Genomic DNA, 15,011 nt, shown 5'->3' with positions numbered 1-15,011 from the left:
TAAAAAGCAAATAAGGTGTTAAATCTGTGATGGTAATAACACGCTACAAATAAATCTGTGTGGCAATATAAATTGACTGAAAGATTTGTGCCACATATGACAGCTCAAAATATTTTCATTTCCTCCTTAGTAATTTTTAGATTTTCTTATCTCATTGACTATGAAAAGCACAATCATCCCACACATTGTTCTTGAATTGAGTTTAATGTAATCGGCCCAGAATTCTAGCTTGATTTTCAAAATTGAGGTGGAATTGAATTCCAAGCAAGTTACCTAATTTGACCAATAATTTAAACTTGTATAGTATAGTAATACTTGGAATTATTTTTCTACTTTAATATATTTCAACTGGTTAGTTGAGTCTAATTAGTTCCAATGATTATTTATAATGTTGGCAAAGCATCTGTTTTCATTTATAATTCCTAATTAAAGTGGGTTAGTGGCTATTCACTTATTTTACTTACAATATTTTCACTTATCAAATGTGTTATGACTTACTGAATCTATGCATATTTTTAAGAACCTTTTCTTCTATGGATTTTTTTCTAATGCTTCTTTAATCACGAGTCTGGTCAAATATATTTTATCTACCAGCTGTTTGCATTTTAATTTTTGTTAAAAAGCAAAAATTTGCTAATAATACATATATGTTAATTTAAAAAAGCAAAAATTTCCCCCCAATTTATCTTCTGCTTTTTCATTTTGTTTATGGTATTTTGGGCATATGTTAGTTCTAAATTTTAAATAGCCAGATTGTCAATCTCATACTTTATGTTTAATGTTTCAGAGTTGCATGAGTTTTCTGAGGTTCGTGTGCTTTATTTCAAGATTATATGTATATTTTTAAAGATTTTATATATATATTATATGTTACATACATACTATATTATATTATTTATTATATATATTTATTATATATATCTATTTTAAAGATTTTATTTATTTTTCAGAGACAGAGTACAAGCGGGGGTGAGCAGCAGGCACAGGGAGAGAGAGAAGCAGTCTCCCTGCTGAGCAGGGAGGCCGATGTGAAACTCGATCCCAGGACTCTGGGAGCATAACCTGAGCCAAAGGCAGACACTTAACTGAGCTACCTAGGCGCCCCTTATTTCAAGATTATATTAAAACACTATGCATGTTTTTGTATAGTACTCTTTAGGCTTCATAGTCTCAAGTTAAATTTTGGTATCTATGGAGATGATGGTATTATTTTTCTACATTTAACCTATTAATATGGATGTACTATACGACTAGGCTTCCCTACATTAAATCATCTTGCATTCCTTAAATTTTCATGTATTAAATATTTCTGAGTCTTTTAGGAATTTTGTGTTATTATAAGTGGTATTATTCTATAATTTTCTGTGTTATGCTATGTTTAGGCAGGTTTATGGTGATCACATTATGATGGCTTCTTAAATTGCATCTGGAGGCTTTTCTTGTTTCTCCATACTCCAAAATGATCTTGAATGCTTTCTCAGTTTCTTCCAAGGTATAGATTTTTTTCTCTCTTTTTAAGCTTATTTTGGTAATTTATATTTCTCTAGAAGTCCATTTTATCCAGGTTTTCAATGGCTTTGTATGCAGTTGCGCAAATTAGTACCTTGTTATTTCATCTCTAATATTATGTTTTTCTCTCCGTTGTGAAGATGGTTTTAATAATAAGCTCTTAGACTTACCAGTTTCACTCATCTCTGATTTCTAAATAAGTTCTATTATTGTCTGTATTCATTCCTTTCTTCTGATTGAATTTAATGTTATTTTTCTCCCTTCTTAAGCTTGAGTGCTATTCTCTATATTTTAAATCAGAAAACTGTAAAAGTATTTTATTTACCTTCTTGACTTTAAAAGTAGATTATGTATGTTTTGAGAGTTGCATATATCTAAGTAAAAAAACAATTTTGTGAGGGTGTTGTAGACATCTTTTTCCTAAGCATGTAGTAGTTTAAATGTTGGTATATTTCTATTTCAGTTTTTTGTAAAGTTCTCTTGCCAGGCTAAAACTGAGCATAAATGGAAAGAAAAGAGGTACATTTTATATGAATACCCTTTTAGGGAAAAAATAAGTCTTTGTGTGAAAGTATTTTTTCTTAATATCTTCCTGATTTGGATCGCTTCTCGGCCTTTTGGCTAAGATCAAGTGTATATCTTCCTGATTTGGAAATTCATGTTTAATTGGTTGGGATATTATTTTTTTAAGATTTTATTTAATTATTTGACAGAGAGAGAGAGATCACAAGTAGGCAGAGAGGCAGGCAGGGGGGGGCAGCAGGTTCCCTGCTGAGCGAAGAGCTTGATGTGGGGCTCAATCCCAGGACCCTGAGGCCATGACCTGAGCTGAAGGCAGAGGCTTAACGCACTGAGCCACCCAGGCACCCCTGACAGGGATATTATTATAAAAATGTAGAATCAGAATAGAATTGAAATTCTCAAAATTAAAATTCTTGTGCTAATGTTGGCTAAATTTGGAAGTAGTTAAGGAATCACTATATGAAAGATGAATCATGGACATTAAAAGTAACTCATGCGATATTAACATGATAAAAATGTACACCTCTCATATCTAAGCCAGATTCAAAGTGCTCTTGGTATAAGAATTTATAATATGAAAAATATAAATATCACTAGAGAAGAGTATATAGATAATTACAAGTTGAAAATAGCTCCTGGAAGTTATCATTAAACTGAGCCAAACCAAGTCTCCACTTTCAGCTGCCCAAACCCCTGCAGAACTATCAGAAGATGTTGTGGAAGTAGAAAGATCATAGTTTGTTGAGTTTCTGAATTTTGAAAGACGTTCTACTGTGTACCTTGGTTACCTCAATTACATCTCAAATGTCCAAATTGAAAATTATCTTTTTTTCAATCAGGAACTATCTGTCTTCCCTTTTTTTTTTTTTTTTTTTACTTGTTAGAATTATGGGATATGGGTAGGGGATCACCTTTATCCCTCTTCCCAAGTCTTCACCCTGAAATAGCAACAACATCTTGTTCATTCTACTCCAATTATCTCTCAAATCTGTCCTCTCATTTCTATCCTTGATACTAGTTCCTAAGCGTGGGCCTCTTTTTTCCCTTAATCATTCCAATGAGGACTTTTACAGGTCTTCCTTCCTCTAGTTTCTTTTCATTCCAAAATATTTTCTATATAACCTTAATGAAAGTCCTATAATGTATTTGTGCTTTAAAATTTTTTCTAAATATGTTTTCCTAAATGGCAAACATCTTCATGTTTTGGCCTGGCCTGAATTTCTCCAGCTTTATATTCCACTGCTATCTCACATGCACTCAGTGCTTTAATTGTATTAAATACCTGAAGTTCCTTGAAGTGCCCTGTGTTGGTTAGGACTCTTTGTGCTTTATCCCACTGCCTCCTGACTCTTCCTTGATAGCCTTGATTCAGTGATTATTCCCAACTTCTTATTTTCAAAGTGCTGAAGTTACTTCCATCTCAAAAACAAACTACCACTGTCTCCTTTTCAGTCTACTTCCTTGAAACAGTTAGTTGTTTACCTCGTACTCACCTTTTTGTCCTTCCTACTACTCTAAAAAACACCAACTGACAAAAGCTGCCAGTAAAATCGTATTGTCCAAATCTAATGAACTAGTCTAGGTGCGCACCTTAGTTGACATTTCAAACAGCATTCAACACTGTAAACTACTTCTACTTATCCCAAAACAAACAAACCTACTTATTTTTCTGTGCTTTGTAGAACACTGTGAGTTAAAAAGATAAAATCATCAGTATCACTTAACCATAACCATCATTAACATTTTTACTTATTTCCTTCAAGTCTCTTCTTCTATATACTTATAAATATGGAAAATTGGGATATTATAAATATGTATTTTGGGTTTTTAAGCATCTTCCCTTGGCATTAAACAGATGTTCTGGAAACATAATCATTGCATAATGTGTTATAATCGCACCATATTTTATTTAGCCTTCTGCTACTGTTGACATTCAGCTAGTTTTCAATTTTCATTAATGTATCTAGGTCTCAGATTCTTATTTCTTAGTGGGAGATTCCAAGAAGGGAAAGGACTAGGTTCAGGATATGAAGTTATATTCATGATATAGATTGCCTAATTACTTACAGGAAAGGTAATTTACATGCCCATAGCAACACAGGAGTATCCAAAATTTACCATCTCTTGCTAACATTGTATTTTTTAAAAAATCTTTCAGTTTGTGGGGCACCTGGTTGGCTCAGTGGGTTAAAAATCTTTCAGTTTGATAGGTTCAAATGGAATCTCTTGGCCTTGATTTGTCCTTCTGATTAGTAGTGAGATTATAATTTCATCAGTCTTTTCTCCTTGCCTTACCCTGCTAGTTCTCTTACTTCAGAATATTCCTTTTCATTCTCCTTCTCAGGCTTTTTTCTTTTTTAATTTTTTTTTTTTTTAAGATTTTACTTATTCATTTGACAGACAGAGATCACAGGTAAGCAGAGAGGCAGGCAGAGAGAGAGAGAGAGGAGGAAGCAGGCTCCCTGCCTGATGCGGGACTTGATCCCAGGACCCTGAGATCATGACCTGAGCGGAAGCCAGAGGCTTAACCCATTGAGCCACCCAGGCGCCCCCTCAGGCTTTTTTCTATTCCATGGTATTTTGTCCTCAGCCCCTTGAATGTCCCATAGGCAGCTCAAATTCAGTTATACTCAAAATTAAACTCATCCTAAGCTTACTTCAATTTCTGGGTAATGATATCATCAACCACCCAGGCACCCTAGTCAGAAACCTGAGTCTTTTAAGATGACTCCCTCCTCTCACCCCCACATCAGTCACTAAGTTTTTCTAACCCACATATTAAATCTCTCAAATATGTACACATCTCTCTATCTCCACAGCTACTGCTCTCATCCAAGGCCTTGGTTACTGAAATACTCATCACTGATCTCCCCGCCTTGTCACCCTGTTTCCAGAACGATCTCTTTTTCTTTAAGATTTATTTATTTGAGGGACACCTGGGTGGCTCAGTTGGTTAAGCCGCTGCCTTCGGCTCAGGTCATGATCCCAGCATCCTGGGATCGAGTCCCACATTGGGCTCCTTGCTCGGCAGGGAGCCTGCTTCTCCCTCTGCCTACCACTCTGTCTCCCTGTGCTCACTCTCTCTTTCTTGCTCTCTAACAAATAAATAAATTAAAAAAAAAAAAAGGATTCACTTATTTGAGAGGGGAGAGAGAGAGAGAGAAAGAGAACAAGAGACAGGATGAATGGGGGGCGGGGTGGGCAGAGGGAGAGAGAGAATTCTAAGCAGACTCCCCACTGAGCATGGGGCCCCTCCAGTCTTGATCTCAAGACCCTGAGACCATGACCTGAGGTGAAACAAAGAGTCAGTCACTCAACAACTGAGCAACCTAGAAGCCCCCAGAGTGATCTCTCTAAAATGTACATCTAGAGCACCGGGGTAGCTCAGTCAGTTAAGTGACTCTTAATCTCAGCTCAGGACTTGATCTCACAGTTTTGAGTTCAAGATCCACTGGGCCCAGCATGGAGCCTCCTTAAAAAAATAATGAAAATAAGATGCAAATCAGATTGTGTTACTCCCTGGACTCTACATCCCCATCCAACTTTATCCCTTGCCTTACCATCTGTTCCCTTCTCTTTAGCCATATGGAACAACCAGAATTCCCCACTGCCTCTAAACTCTTTCTGCCAAGAGTATGCCGCTTTTGTCTTGTGAACTCCTACAATAATAAGGGAACCCATCCAAGTAACATCCCATCATTTCCCTCTCCTTTAGGCACTGATTATACTTTATACAGAGCTATGTTATAACACATTAGAATTTCATAATTTTTTAAAAACGATTTTTATTTGAGAGAGAGCATGAGCTGGAGGGGAGGGGCAAAAGGAGAGGGAAAGCAAGCTCCCCACTGAGTAGGAAGCCCCATGCTGGGATCAGTCCCAGGACATGACCTGAGCCGAAGGCAGACGCTTAACCGAGTCACCCAGGTGCCCCTGAATGATAGTGATTATAAAATTCCTTTTAATCGTCTCCCACCATCTATCGCCAAATTCAGTAATCTCAGTCTATCTGGTATCTCTGTTACCAGATCCTCCTTCATTTCCCATTTCTAAGGTTGTCAAAACTATTTTAATTGCATCCTGAGACTTGGGTGCTTCTTCAAACCAGGCCATCTTCACTAGAGCTGACAGTTATTTTTCTGAAACACATCTAGTTTTGTTACCTAATTACTTAAAAAACCAACTCTGATGACTACCCATTTTGATTGTAGGTGGCTATTTCCTCCAAACAAGGAAAGCTTGTCTATTGAGAGTTAAAGGGATGCACAGTGGAAGGAGACACAATTCTCACTTAATCCAGGATTTTGACTATTTAAACACTATAGCATATTATTTCCCAATTTTAAGAATCCAACTCTAGTTCTCTTCTTTAGCTCTATCTCCTATAATTCTTCCTCCTCAACCTCAATACACATCCGTTACCATTCTTTAACACACTGTTGTGTCTAGTATGCCCTATCACCAAGCAAATTCTTACTCATCCTTGAAAGCCAGCATCTGGTTACTTGGTTGCTCCAAGAGGTGTTATTAAAGGGGTTTTAGACTGTTTTCAAAATCTTTATCAGTCCTCCAAAGCAAGCCAAATCAAAATAAAAATAGGATTGGGGCGCCTGGGTGGCTCAGTGGGTTAAAGCCTCTGCCTTTCGCTCGGGTCATGATCTCAGGGTCCTGGGATCGAGCCCCGCGTCGGGCTCTCTGCTCGGCGGGGAGCCTGCTTTCCCCTCTCTCTCTGTCTGCCTCTCTGCCTACTTGTGATCTCTGTCTGTCAGATAAATAAACAAAATCTTAAAAAAAATAAAAATAAAAATAAAAATAGGATTTTTTCTTGGTATGGGCAATTGGACGTTTTGTAACTTCATATAAACTATGCATAAAAGCATCTTTTAAGGACATTTCTATTTTTATTTATCTATAACATAGAATCAAAGTAAAACCAAAGTACTTTCTATACAAGTACTCTTCAAGCTAAGTCCCCTGGCCTACACTTCCAACTAGACTGCAGCCATTAAGCCCTTTATAGAAATTCTGAAGGAGTCACAGAATATTACTCTAAGAAGCTTTCTCTAATCTTCTCTTCCTGAGAAGCTGTTTGTAGCTTCTCCTTCTGGGCTCACACATCTCTGACCATATACAACTGTTATCTTACCAAACAAGAGTATAGTGTGTCATTTCTCTTTTAGTTTCTTCCACTAGGGTAGCTAATCCAGGGTAAGGACTCTATTATCAGTTTCCTCATGTGTAAAATAAAGATGATAAGAAGACGATTCTCATATAATTATTATGAGAATTAATGTTAGTGTATATTTAAAGCACTTAGCACAGTGTCTAGCATATAATAGAAACTAAATAAATGTTAGCAATTATTTTTCCCTTTGTATTTGTTAAATCATGAAGTACTAGCCTGAAGAGTCCCACAGCAAACAGGCTGGCTGATGCATAAAAAGCATATGAAAACACACATGTCCTGAAATTACCTAAGAGGTCACTACTTAAACAAAAATGCCTTCTCTATTACCTAATTTGCAGATGTAACATGAAACTGAATGGCTTTTGAATGTCTAGTAGTTGAAGAACAAAGTTTTTAAGACCTTAGAAATGGGAAAGAAGTCTCGTTTATAAAGCATCAAATTTCTGAGCTATTTATTAAAAAGAACAAATAAACAATTTCACATTTGGAAAAAAGGAAATAACACAATGTCTTGGGAATTTGCACTCTTTCTGACTATCATACATTACTTCTTTATATCATAAATCACCTATAAATATACTTGCTCTCAAGCTTTATGATAAAAATCAAATGAGCATGTTGTGTGGTAGAAATAACATCATATTAAAATTAAGAAATATTAGGTTGTAGGGGCGCCTGGGTGGCTCAGTGGGTTAAAGCCTCTGCCTTCGGCTCAGGTCATGGTCCCAGGGTCCTGGGATCAAGCCCCCACATCGGGCTCTCTGCTCAGCAGGGAGCCTGCTTCCTCCTCTCCCTCTGCCTGCTTCTCTGCCTACTTGTGATCTCTGTCTGTCAAATAAATAAATAAAATCTTAAAAAAAAAAAAAAGAAATATTAGGTTGTAGTCCACAAATTAGTTGTGGGACCTTAGACAATCTTTCAAATCCTATGGGCTTTGGAATTCTTTGAAATTTGAAGGGATTAGACTAATCTCTAAGTTCCCACCTGGCTTGAAAATACAATGTTCTTACAATGCTATATTTTAACCTCTTACATGGTTTCCCCCCTCACTAGAAACTGAACACTCCTTTTTTTGAGTGGAGAACAGGAATCAAACCTTATTTATCTTTGTACCTCTGTGCGTAGAACAAATGCCTGTTTCTTGACCGAATGAATGAGTCCCCCCTACAGAGCTTCTAGTTTAAAAAGGCTTGGCTTTGGGGTGCCTGGGTGGCTCAGTTGGTTAAACAACTGCTTTCGGCTCAGGGCATGATCCCAGGGTCCTGGAATCAAGACCCACAACTGGCTCCTTGCTCAGCAGGGCACCTGCTTCTCCCCCTCCCTCTACCTGCTACTCAGCCCGCTGTGTTCGCTCTGTCAAAAAAAAAAAAACAACAACAACAAAAGAATATATAGTAAAAAAACAAAACAAAACAAAAAAACGCTTGGCAAATTTATGGTGTAACAGATTAGTGGCTAAAATATAATTGTTATTATATAAAAATAAATGATTGCGCATTAATATGATTGTAGCTATTCAAAATATAGATTCACTCTTCTGTTAATTTGTTGAAAACCATTATTTTGTTTGTTTGTTTGTTTGTTTATTTATTTATTTATTTGACAGAGAGAGAGAGAGAGACAGCAAGAGAGGGAACATAAGCAGGGGGAATATAAGAGGGAGAAGCAGGCTTCCCGCCGAGCCGGGAGTCTGATGCAGGGCTTGATCCCAGGGCCCTTGGATCATTACCTAGGCAAAGGCAGACCCCCAACTACTGAGCCACGCAGGTGCCCTGTGAAAACCGTTATTTTAGAAAAGGAATTCTAAACCAAAAGGTTTCTTTACTTTTGACATATTTTAGAGAAATTATGTTAGTTACATATCTTTGAGAGAGGCTAATTCTACTAAATTTTATCATCCTAAGAGCAATGTCCACATAATGAAGTAAGTATCCAAGCGTTCGCTCTCCAGTACCATTTTGTAGAAAAGATTTTTATCTTTGTCTTGCACATACACACACAGTTTAACTTACTCAAATGACTCATGTACCCATTTTAAAATTAATATTTAGTGCAGGCTTATTGCTGGAATAGTTCCAAAACATCATCTCTAATATGGGATGGAAAATGAAGAGCAATTAACTAACTCTTAAGTCTGTATAGGTGAAACCAATGGACAAGGGCAGATGCCTCTCTTTGGATATGTCCCAAAAAAGATAGTTATAAAGGATTCCATTTCTCTGTTTTAGTAGCAATGTGATTGAAATTTGAAGTGCATTTACTTCACAATTTCCTGGACCTGCACTGTTAGGAAAGTGAAAGTTTCTTCTAATATTCAGTTATCAGGCTCAATCACACCAACCTGAGTTTGAATGTTACTCACTGATTAACTATACATAAATTGACACAAGCACAGCAAGTTTTTTTATTGTTAAATTACTGTTATCATATGCAGAGCAAAAAGTAAAGGAACTGATCTACTTGTGCATTCACATTTTAAATCCTTGAATTATAAACAAGTGAACTAATGATCAGTTAGGAAAGGAAAACTGTAGGGTTTCTTTGTAAGTCTACTAATTCCTCTAATAATTAATAAAACATGCTCAAAAATTTTAGAAAAACACTTTTTTCTACATATGATATATTAATAAACAAATTATGTTTACCTCAACAAATTGGAAAGACTCCCTCAATATTAAGGACAGTCTATCTCTGGCTAATGCAATTATTTGGATATAATATAAGCATCAAAAAATAAAGTGGTGGCAGAGTTCAAAATTTTCCAAAGTGTTAATACTCTTAATGCTGAGTTTCCAGTTCCAGAATTGTCCATTCCCCTTGGGGTGAACAGTCTTCAGAGGAAAAACTAGCCATGGTGATGCTTGCTGAGGAATCATCAAGGGGAGAGGTTAGTTCACTCCATCTGTTCAAAGTGTCAACATGTGCTTTACCCTGAGGTTTTGAGCTGTCTCGTGCTAAAAGTAGTGTCTGCTTGATTAGATACTGTGCTAAATTTAAGTCTTCAGGAACAGAATTCGTAATATTTAAGTTTGAATCCTGTTCAGAGAGCAGTTGCTTCAATAGTGTCCAATCTTGTTCTGCAAAGTGCTGATCATCTTCAAAATCCATGTCTGTAACATGTGTTTCTGATTCCATTTTCTGCTCAAATGCTTCTATTACATCCATCTCATATATTGGAGAGAGGGTTTTTGAAGGCCGATGGTCATACATGTAGGTTTGTGCCAGTGTGTCACAATCATCTATGTCTCCTGAAATAATTCATAATACTACACAATGTAAAAATTGCTCATGTTGGTACCCCTCAGAGTTTTGTAGAACAATATTAAAACAATGTAACAGTTATAGTCCAAAAAAAAAAAAACAGAATGGAAAAAATAACACTTATACAAAATTGACAAGATTATTGAGGCATTTCTTTTTCTATATTAAAAAAAAAAACAAAAACACCGAAGGATGTTTAGCAGCAAAATCAACATAGGCAACTAACAATAATTCTCCATACTTTAATTTGAAAATGTGTGATACAGAAAACAAAAATTATTTAAACATAAACATAGAATGCGCACATGTATCTAATTCACTATAATATGAACTTAAAAGAGAAAAAAAGACATGGTTATTTTATGGTGATTTTTAAGTTAAGTCAGTTCCAAAAGGGTAATAAATACATTTTTATCTAAAGCCTTATTTGTATATTGCACATGCAAAAGAGGATGCAAGCAAGGACAAACAAAAAATACAACTTTAAAGAGCTCCCTACTGTTGTGATTTTGCTGAACAAGGGCTATTGATCAGTGTCTTTCTTAGTTCTGATATACAATAGCTATGCAGTCAGTCACTATTGCATATTTTAAATATTTTAAATGTAGTTCAAATTATTTTAATAAGGAAGACAAACACACAAAACAATTAGACAGGAAATCATCTATACATATGAAATAAGCCTGGGCTTTTTTCATATATTATCATTACTTCTAAATATAATCTCTTTTAGGAAATTTATCTTTTTACTTGAAAATTTTAGAATTATAGTGATCCTCAAAGTCTTAATCTCTGTAAAATGCATATAAATTATAATAATTAATCTAGTTAAAATAGTTCAGTGCTTTTAATTATATTATTTTAGTTATTGCACAGCCCTCTTAGATATATACTAGCATAGTCCATAAATCATATCCAATTGTATAATAAAATTTCTAATAGTCAAGAATTCTATGTTAAATTAGACATAAATAAGTAATAGCAAACTAAGTTTTTCTCTTTATTATTTCAAGTAAAATCTCTTAATAGATTACCTCTAATAATTACCAAAATTTTGCTAGATCTTAACTCTGCACTAGGATTTTAAGTGAACAATAAAGATTAACTAGCTAGTTTTCATATTATTAAGAAATTTAAGTTTTCATTTGAAATTTTTATCTGTTGCTTAATTATTCTAACTAAAATATAACATTTGGGGCTACTTACAACTTTAAAATCTATACACTCATTTTCTTACGGATTTAGCATTTCTATTTCTGTACATTACCTGCAGATAAAGCAATATTAGCTTTTTTGGTAGCTGTAGAATGATTCTCTTTCACTTGACCTTCCTGAGGCAGAAGTTGACTCCGACAGGAGTCCAGAAATTTTGTAGAGCTGTTCTTTGGTATGTCAGAATTGGGTTCTCTTTGATGAAGCTCCAAATGACATGGTCTTTCTTGAGATTTTATATCATTATCTGAGAGTTTGCTGCGTTGCTGAAAGTCATTATCTACCTTGCTTCCACTGTTTACTTTATCTTCTGGAAGAAGCTGTCTGCCTCCTTTGAACAGGACATCTACTGTGAACTTTTTTCCTGTGGCTGAAGCACTCTGTTTATCTTTTCTTGATGGGTCAATGCTACTGGGACCCAAGAGAGAGCTTTCGTTTTTATAAACACTGTTGCCTTTATCTTGTCTACATTCTAAAATACTACCTTCACTTCCTTGTGTGTACCTGGAATAGCAAGTCCTTCCATGATGTTCATGAGAAATGCCATCAAAAACATCAGAAGGTGAAAGAGAATCTACAGAAGGCTGAAAGGGAGTATGGGCTTCCCCTTCATCAGATCCTAGTTCTTCACATTCATCTACTGAAAGTAAGACTGATCTTTTGAATTTTTTAGTTGCAGAAAACTCGTGGCTTTCATTTTCTGTTGCATCTTCAAAAGCCAAATTAATTATTCCCTGAAACTGCTGAGGAACTGAGTTAGATGTACACAAATTTTCTCCAACATTTTCAGCTTCAGATCTTTCATCTTCTGTTTCATCTGCTGAGGAAGAAACTTGATCTAGTTCTTGAGCAAACTGGACACTGCCTCGTCGAATATTTTCTTTTTCCCTAGGGTGAACTACTGTAGATCGAGACCAAATTTCTGGCCGTTTCCTAGGAATCTCATCATCACTTGTTGAATTAACTTGGAAAAGATCATTACTACTTTGCTTCTTCATTTTCACCTCAATTCTTAAGTTACTATCATATATTTTTAATTCTTCAGGAGTACTGGTATCACTGCTACTTCTTCCAAGAAAATCATGGCACAGCATAGTGCCACATTTAGAAATACCTCTGTCATTTGACCCATCATCATCCTGAGACCCTCCAGCATCATAGTCTTCAGATCTGGGCTTTATGTCATCAGAGGATGTGGTAGCGCTGCCAGTGTCAGATTCAGGGCTTTCTCTCTGATGCAGACCACTGGTACTCAAATTCCAGTGGCTCATAAAGGGAATTTCTGGAGTTTCATGGCTCTCCGGAGTTTCTGTTGTTTCCATATCTTTAGGAGAATTTTTTCCCGATATTTGTTCCAAAACACAGCTGGAAGAAATATCTGAGTCTGCTGTAGCATGTTTGATTTCACTCATAGCAGAGTCATCAGACAAGTAACTAGGAATTTTCTGTTCTTCTACATGAATTTTAGATTTTCTGTTATCTTGGACAGAATTTAAAGTACCATTTGTCCTTTCAGCAACACATGGTAGAACATCTTGGACACATTTAGTGCTTAATTTTTTGTTTATAACTTGTTTCCCTCCTTGCTTCTCCCTATCTGATACTGGATGGATTTGCTCTGCATTTGCTGAATCTAAATCACAAATAGGATTAGAGTTCAAGGAGTTTTCACTGTGATTTGAAATCATGGATTTTAGGACAGTGGTGCTGTAAAATTTTGGATCAACGTCATCACTCCTATCAGAAAGACAATGTATTTTAGCTGTGTTGTATTGATCTGATTCTTTGCTGGAAAATTTTGTTTCACTTTTATCTGAACAAATTCGCTTTGATTCTAGTTCATGTTTTATTGATTTATCCAGATTTGAAATACTTTGGCATTCTAATACTAACTTCTCTTTTCCTTGATTGTTTAATGGCTTTTGTGGGTCAGGTATGCATGATGACTGGAATGCTTCTCTACCGCTGATTTCTGATGTGACATTAATTAGAGGTTCATGAAGCTTCTGTTCAGAAATATCATCCTTATTATTATTATCATGTACATCATGAAGCTTACTTTTTTGGACAACACATATTTCACTTTTTAAAGGTCTTTGAGAAGAAGGCTGAGTATGCAATATAACCTGTCCAGGAAGTGTTTTCTGTTTTGACTCTTTATTCCTCAAATTTTCACTTTTTTTAGACTGATTTGTTAAGTTTTTAGGCATTGCCGCTATTTTTGCATTAACCTTAGGCAAAGATGTGTGTCCTTGCTTAACAGGTTTTCTCTTAGGTGTTTGTTTATCTGCAGCTGTATTGTGGTCCAATTTTGTCACATTTTCATCAGACTTCTTTGAAGATAATGAAGATTTTACTGAATTTGGTGACTCTCCTTGAGATCCTAAGAAAAGAAAATTTAAAAGTGTAAAGTACTTTCCAATTTGTGAATGAAATGCAGTATTTGTTTTTCAATTACATTAGAAGAAATAAACAAGAAATTATGTACCTGTGACATGGACTATGGAAGATTAGGTGTCAGGAACATGATAAAATAAAAAAATTTTTATCACAAATATAGGGGACTACTGTAGCATCTTAGTAAAATTATTTAAATAGGATCTTTTTTCCTCAAGAGTGTTGATCCTTACACCAGAATTAGATTTGCATAAATATATGAGGGTAGAAAAATCTGATTTTCTTATATCAAAAGAGCAGGAAGGGTCTTCCCTTTGACGTTTTTTGGAGAAAAAGACTGTTCCACACAGCTAAAAGGAGCATCAAACTAAATATAAAATAGAAATGTTGAAATTACTGTGGTTATTTTCCTGTCAAACATGAACAAAACTAATTTATTTTTCATAACAAGACCATTATTATTGTAGATCATTTGGATTGACAACTTAGATGTACAGTGGAAACTAAAAATGCTAATTGGAGGGCAAGGATTAATTTTGAGAATCTATTTGTTTACACTGGTTGAGTCCTAGAGATGATAATTAAAACTATGAAACAGAATTGCCAAACCTCTGTAAATGTTAATATTTATTACTAAAACTTGGATAATTTTTCTCTAGCTTATTTTAAAATTCACTTTCAGTATTAATTATCTAACTCAAAATTATTTTTAGGTTTTTACAAACTGCTCACACTTATGTGAATGCTTAATACATAAAGCAAATTAATTTTAAAATCAGTTGTTATGTCATCTGCATGTCATTATGCAATCTGATCAGTATGCTTTTCTCTCTTAGAACATGGCAAAACAGGCACAGCACAGAGGGAAAATTCTTCCCTACATGTCACAGTGCTCAAGACTGTACCATTACTTTTTAAAAGG

General features: G+C 35.3%; 1 protein-coding gene across 2 annotated transcripts in view; it reads right to left on the bottom strand.

The window, feature by feature from the left end:
- Nucleotides 1–9,599: 9,599 nt before the first annotated feature.
- The window catches only part of BTBD8 (BTB domain containing 8), a 105,884-nt gene continuing 100,472 nt past the window's right edge, over nt 9,600–15,011 (bottom strand). For both annotated transcript variants that reach the window (XM_082688672.1, XM_082688673.1), the window contains 2 exons: nt 11,748–14,075; nt 9,600–10,467 (listed from right to left, as the gene is read on the bottom strand). In XM_082688672.1, the coding sequence (XP_082544798.1) occupies nt 9,998–10,467; nt 11,748–14,075 (2,798 nt within the window). In that variant the 3' untranslated portion in view covers nt 9,600–9,997. The remainder of the gene's footprint in view (nt 10,468–11,747; nt 14,076–15,011) is intronic.

This window comes from Mustela nivalis (assembly GCF_964662115.1).
Source record: "Mustela nivalis genome assembly, chromosome: 10".
Taxonomy (NCBI): domain Eukaryota; kingdom Metazoa; phylum Chordata; class Mammalia; order Carnivora; family Mustelidae; genus Mustela; species Mustela nivalis.
Note: the sequence above shows the minus strand (reverse complement) of the source record. Positions and strands in the feature narration are given on the sequence as shown.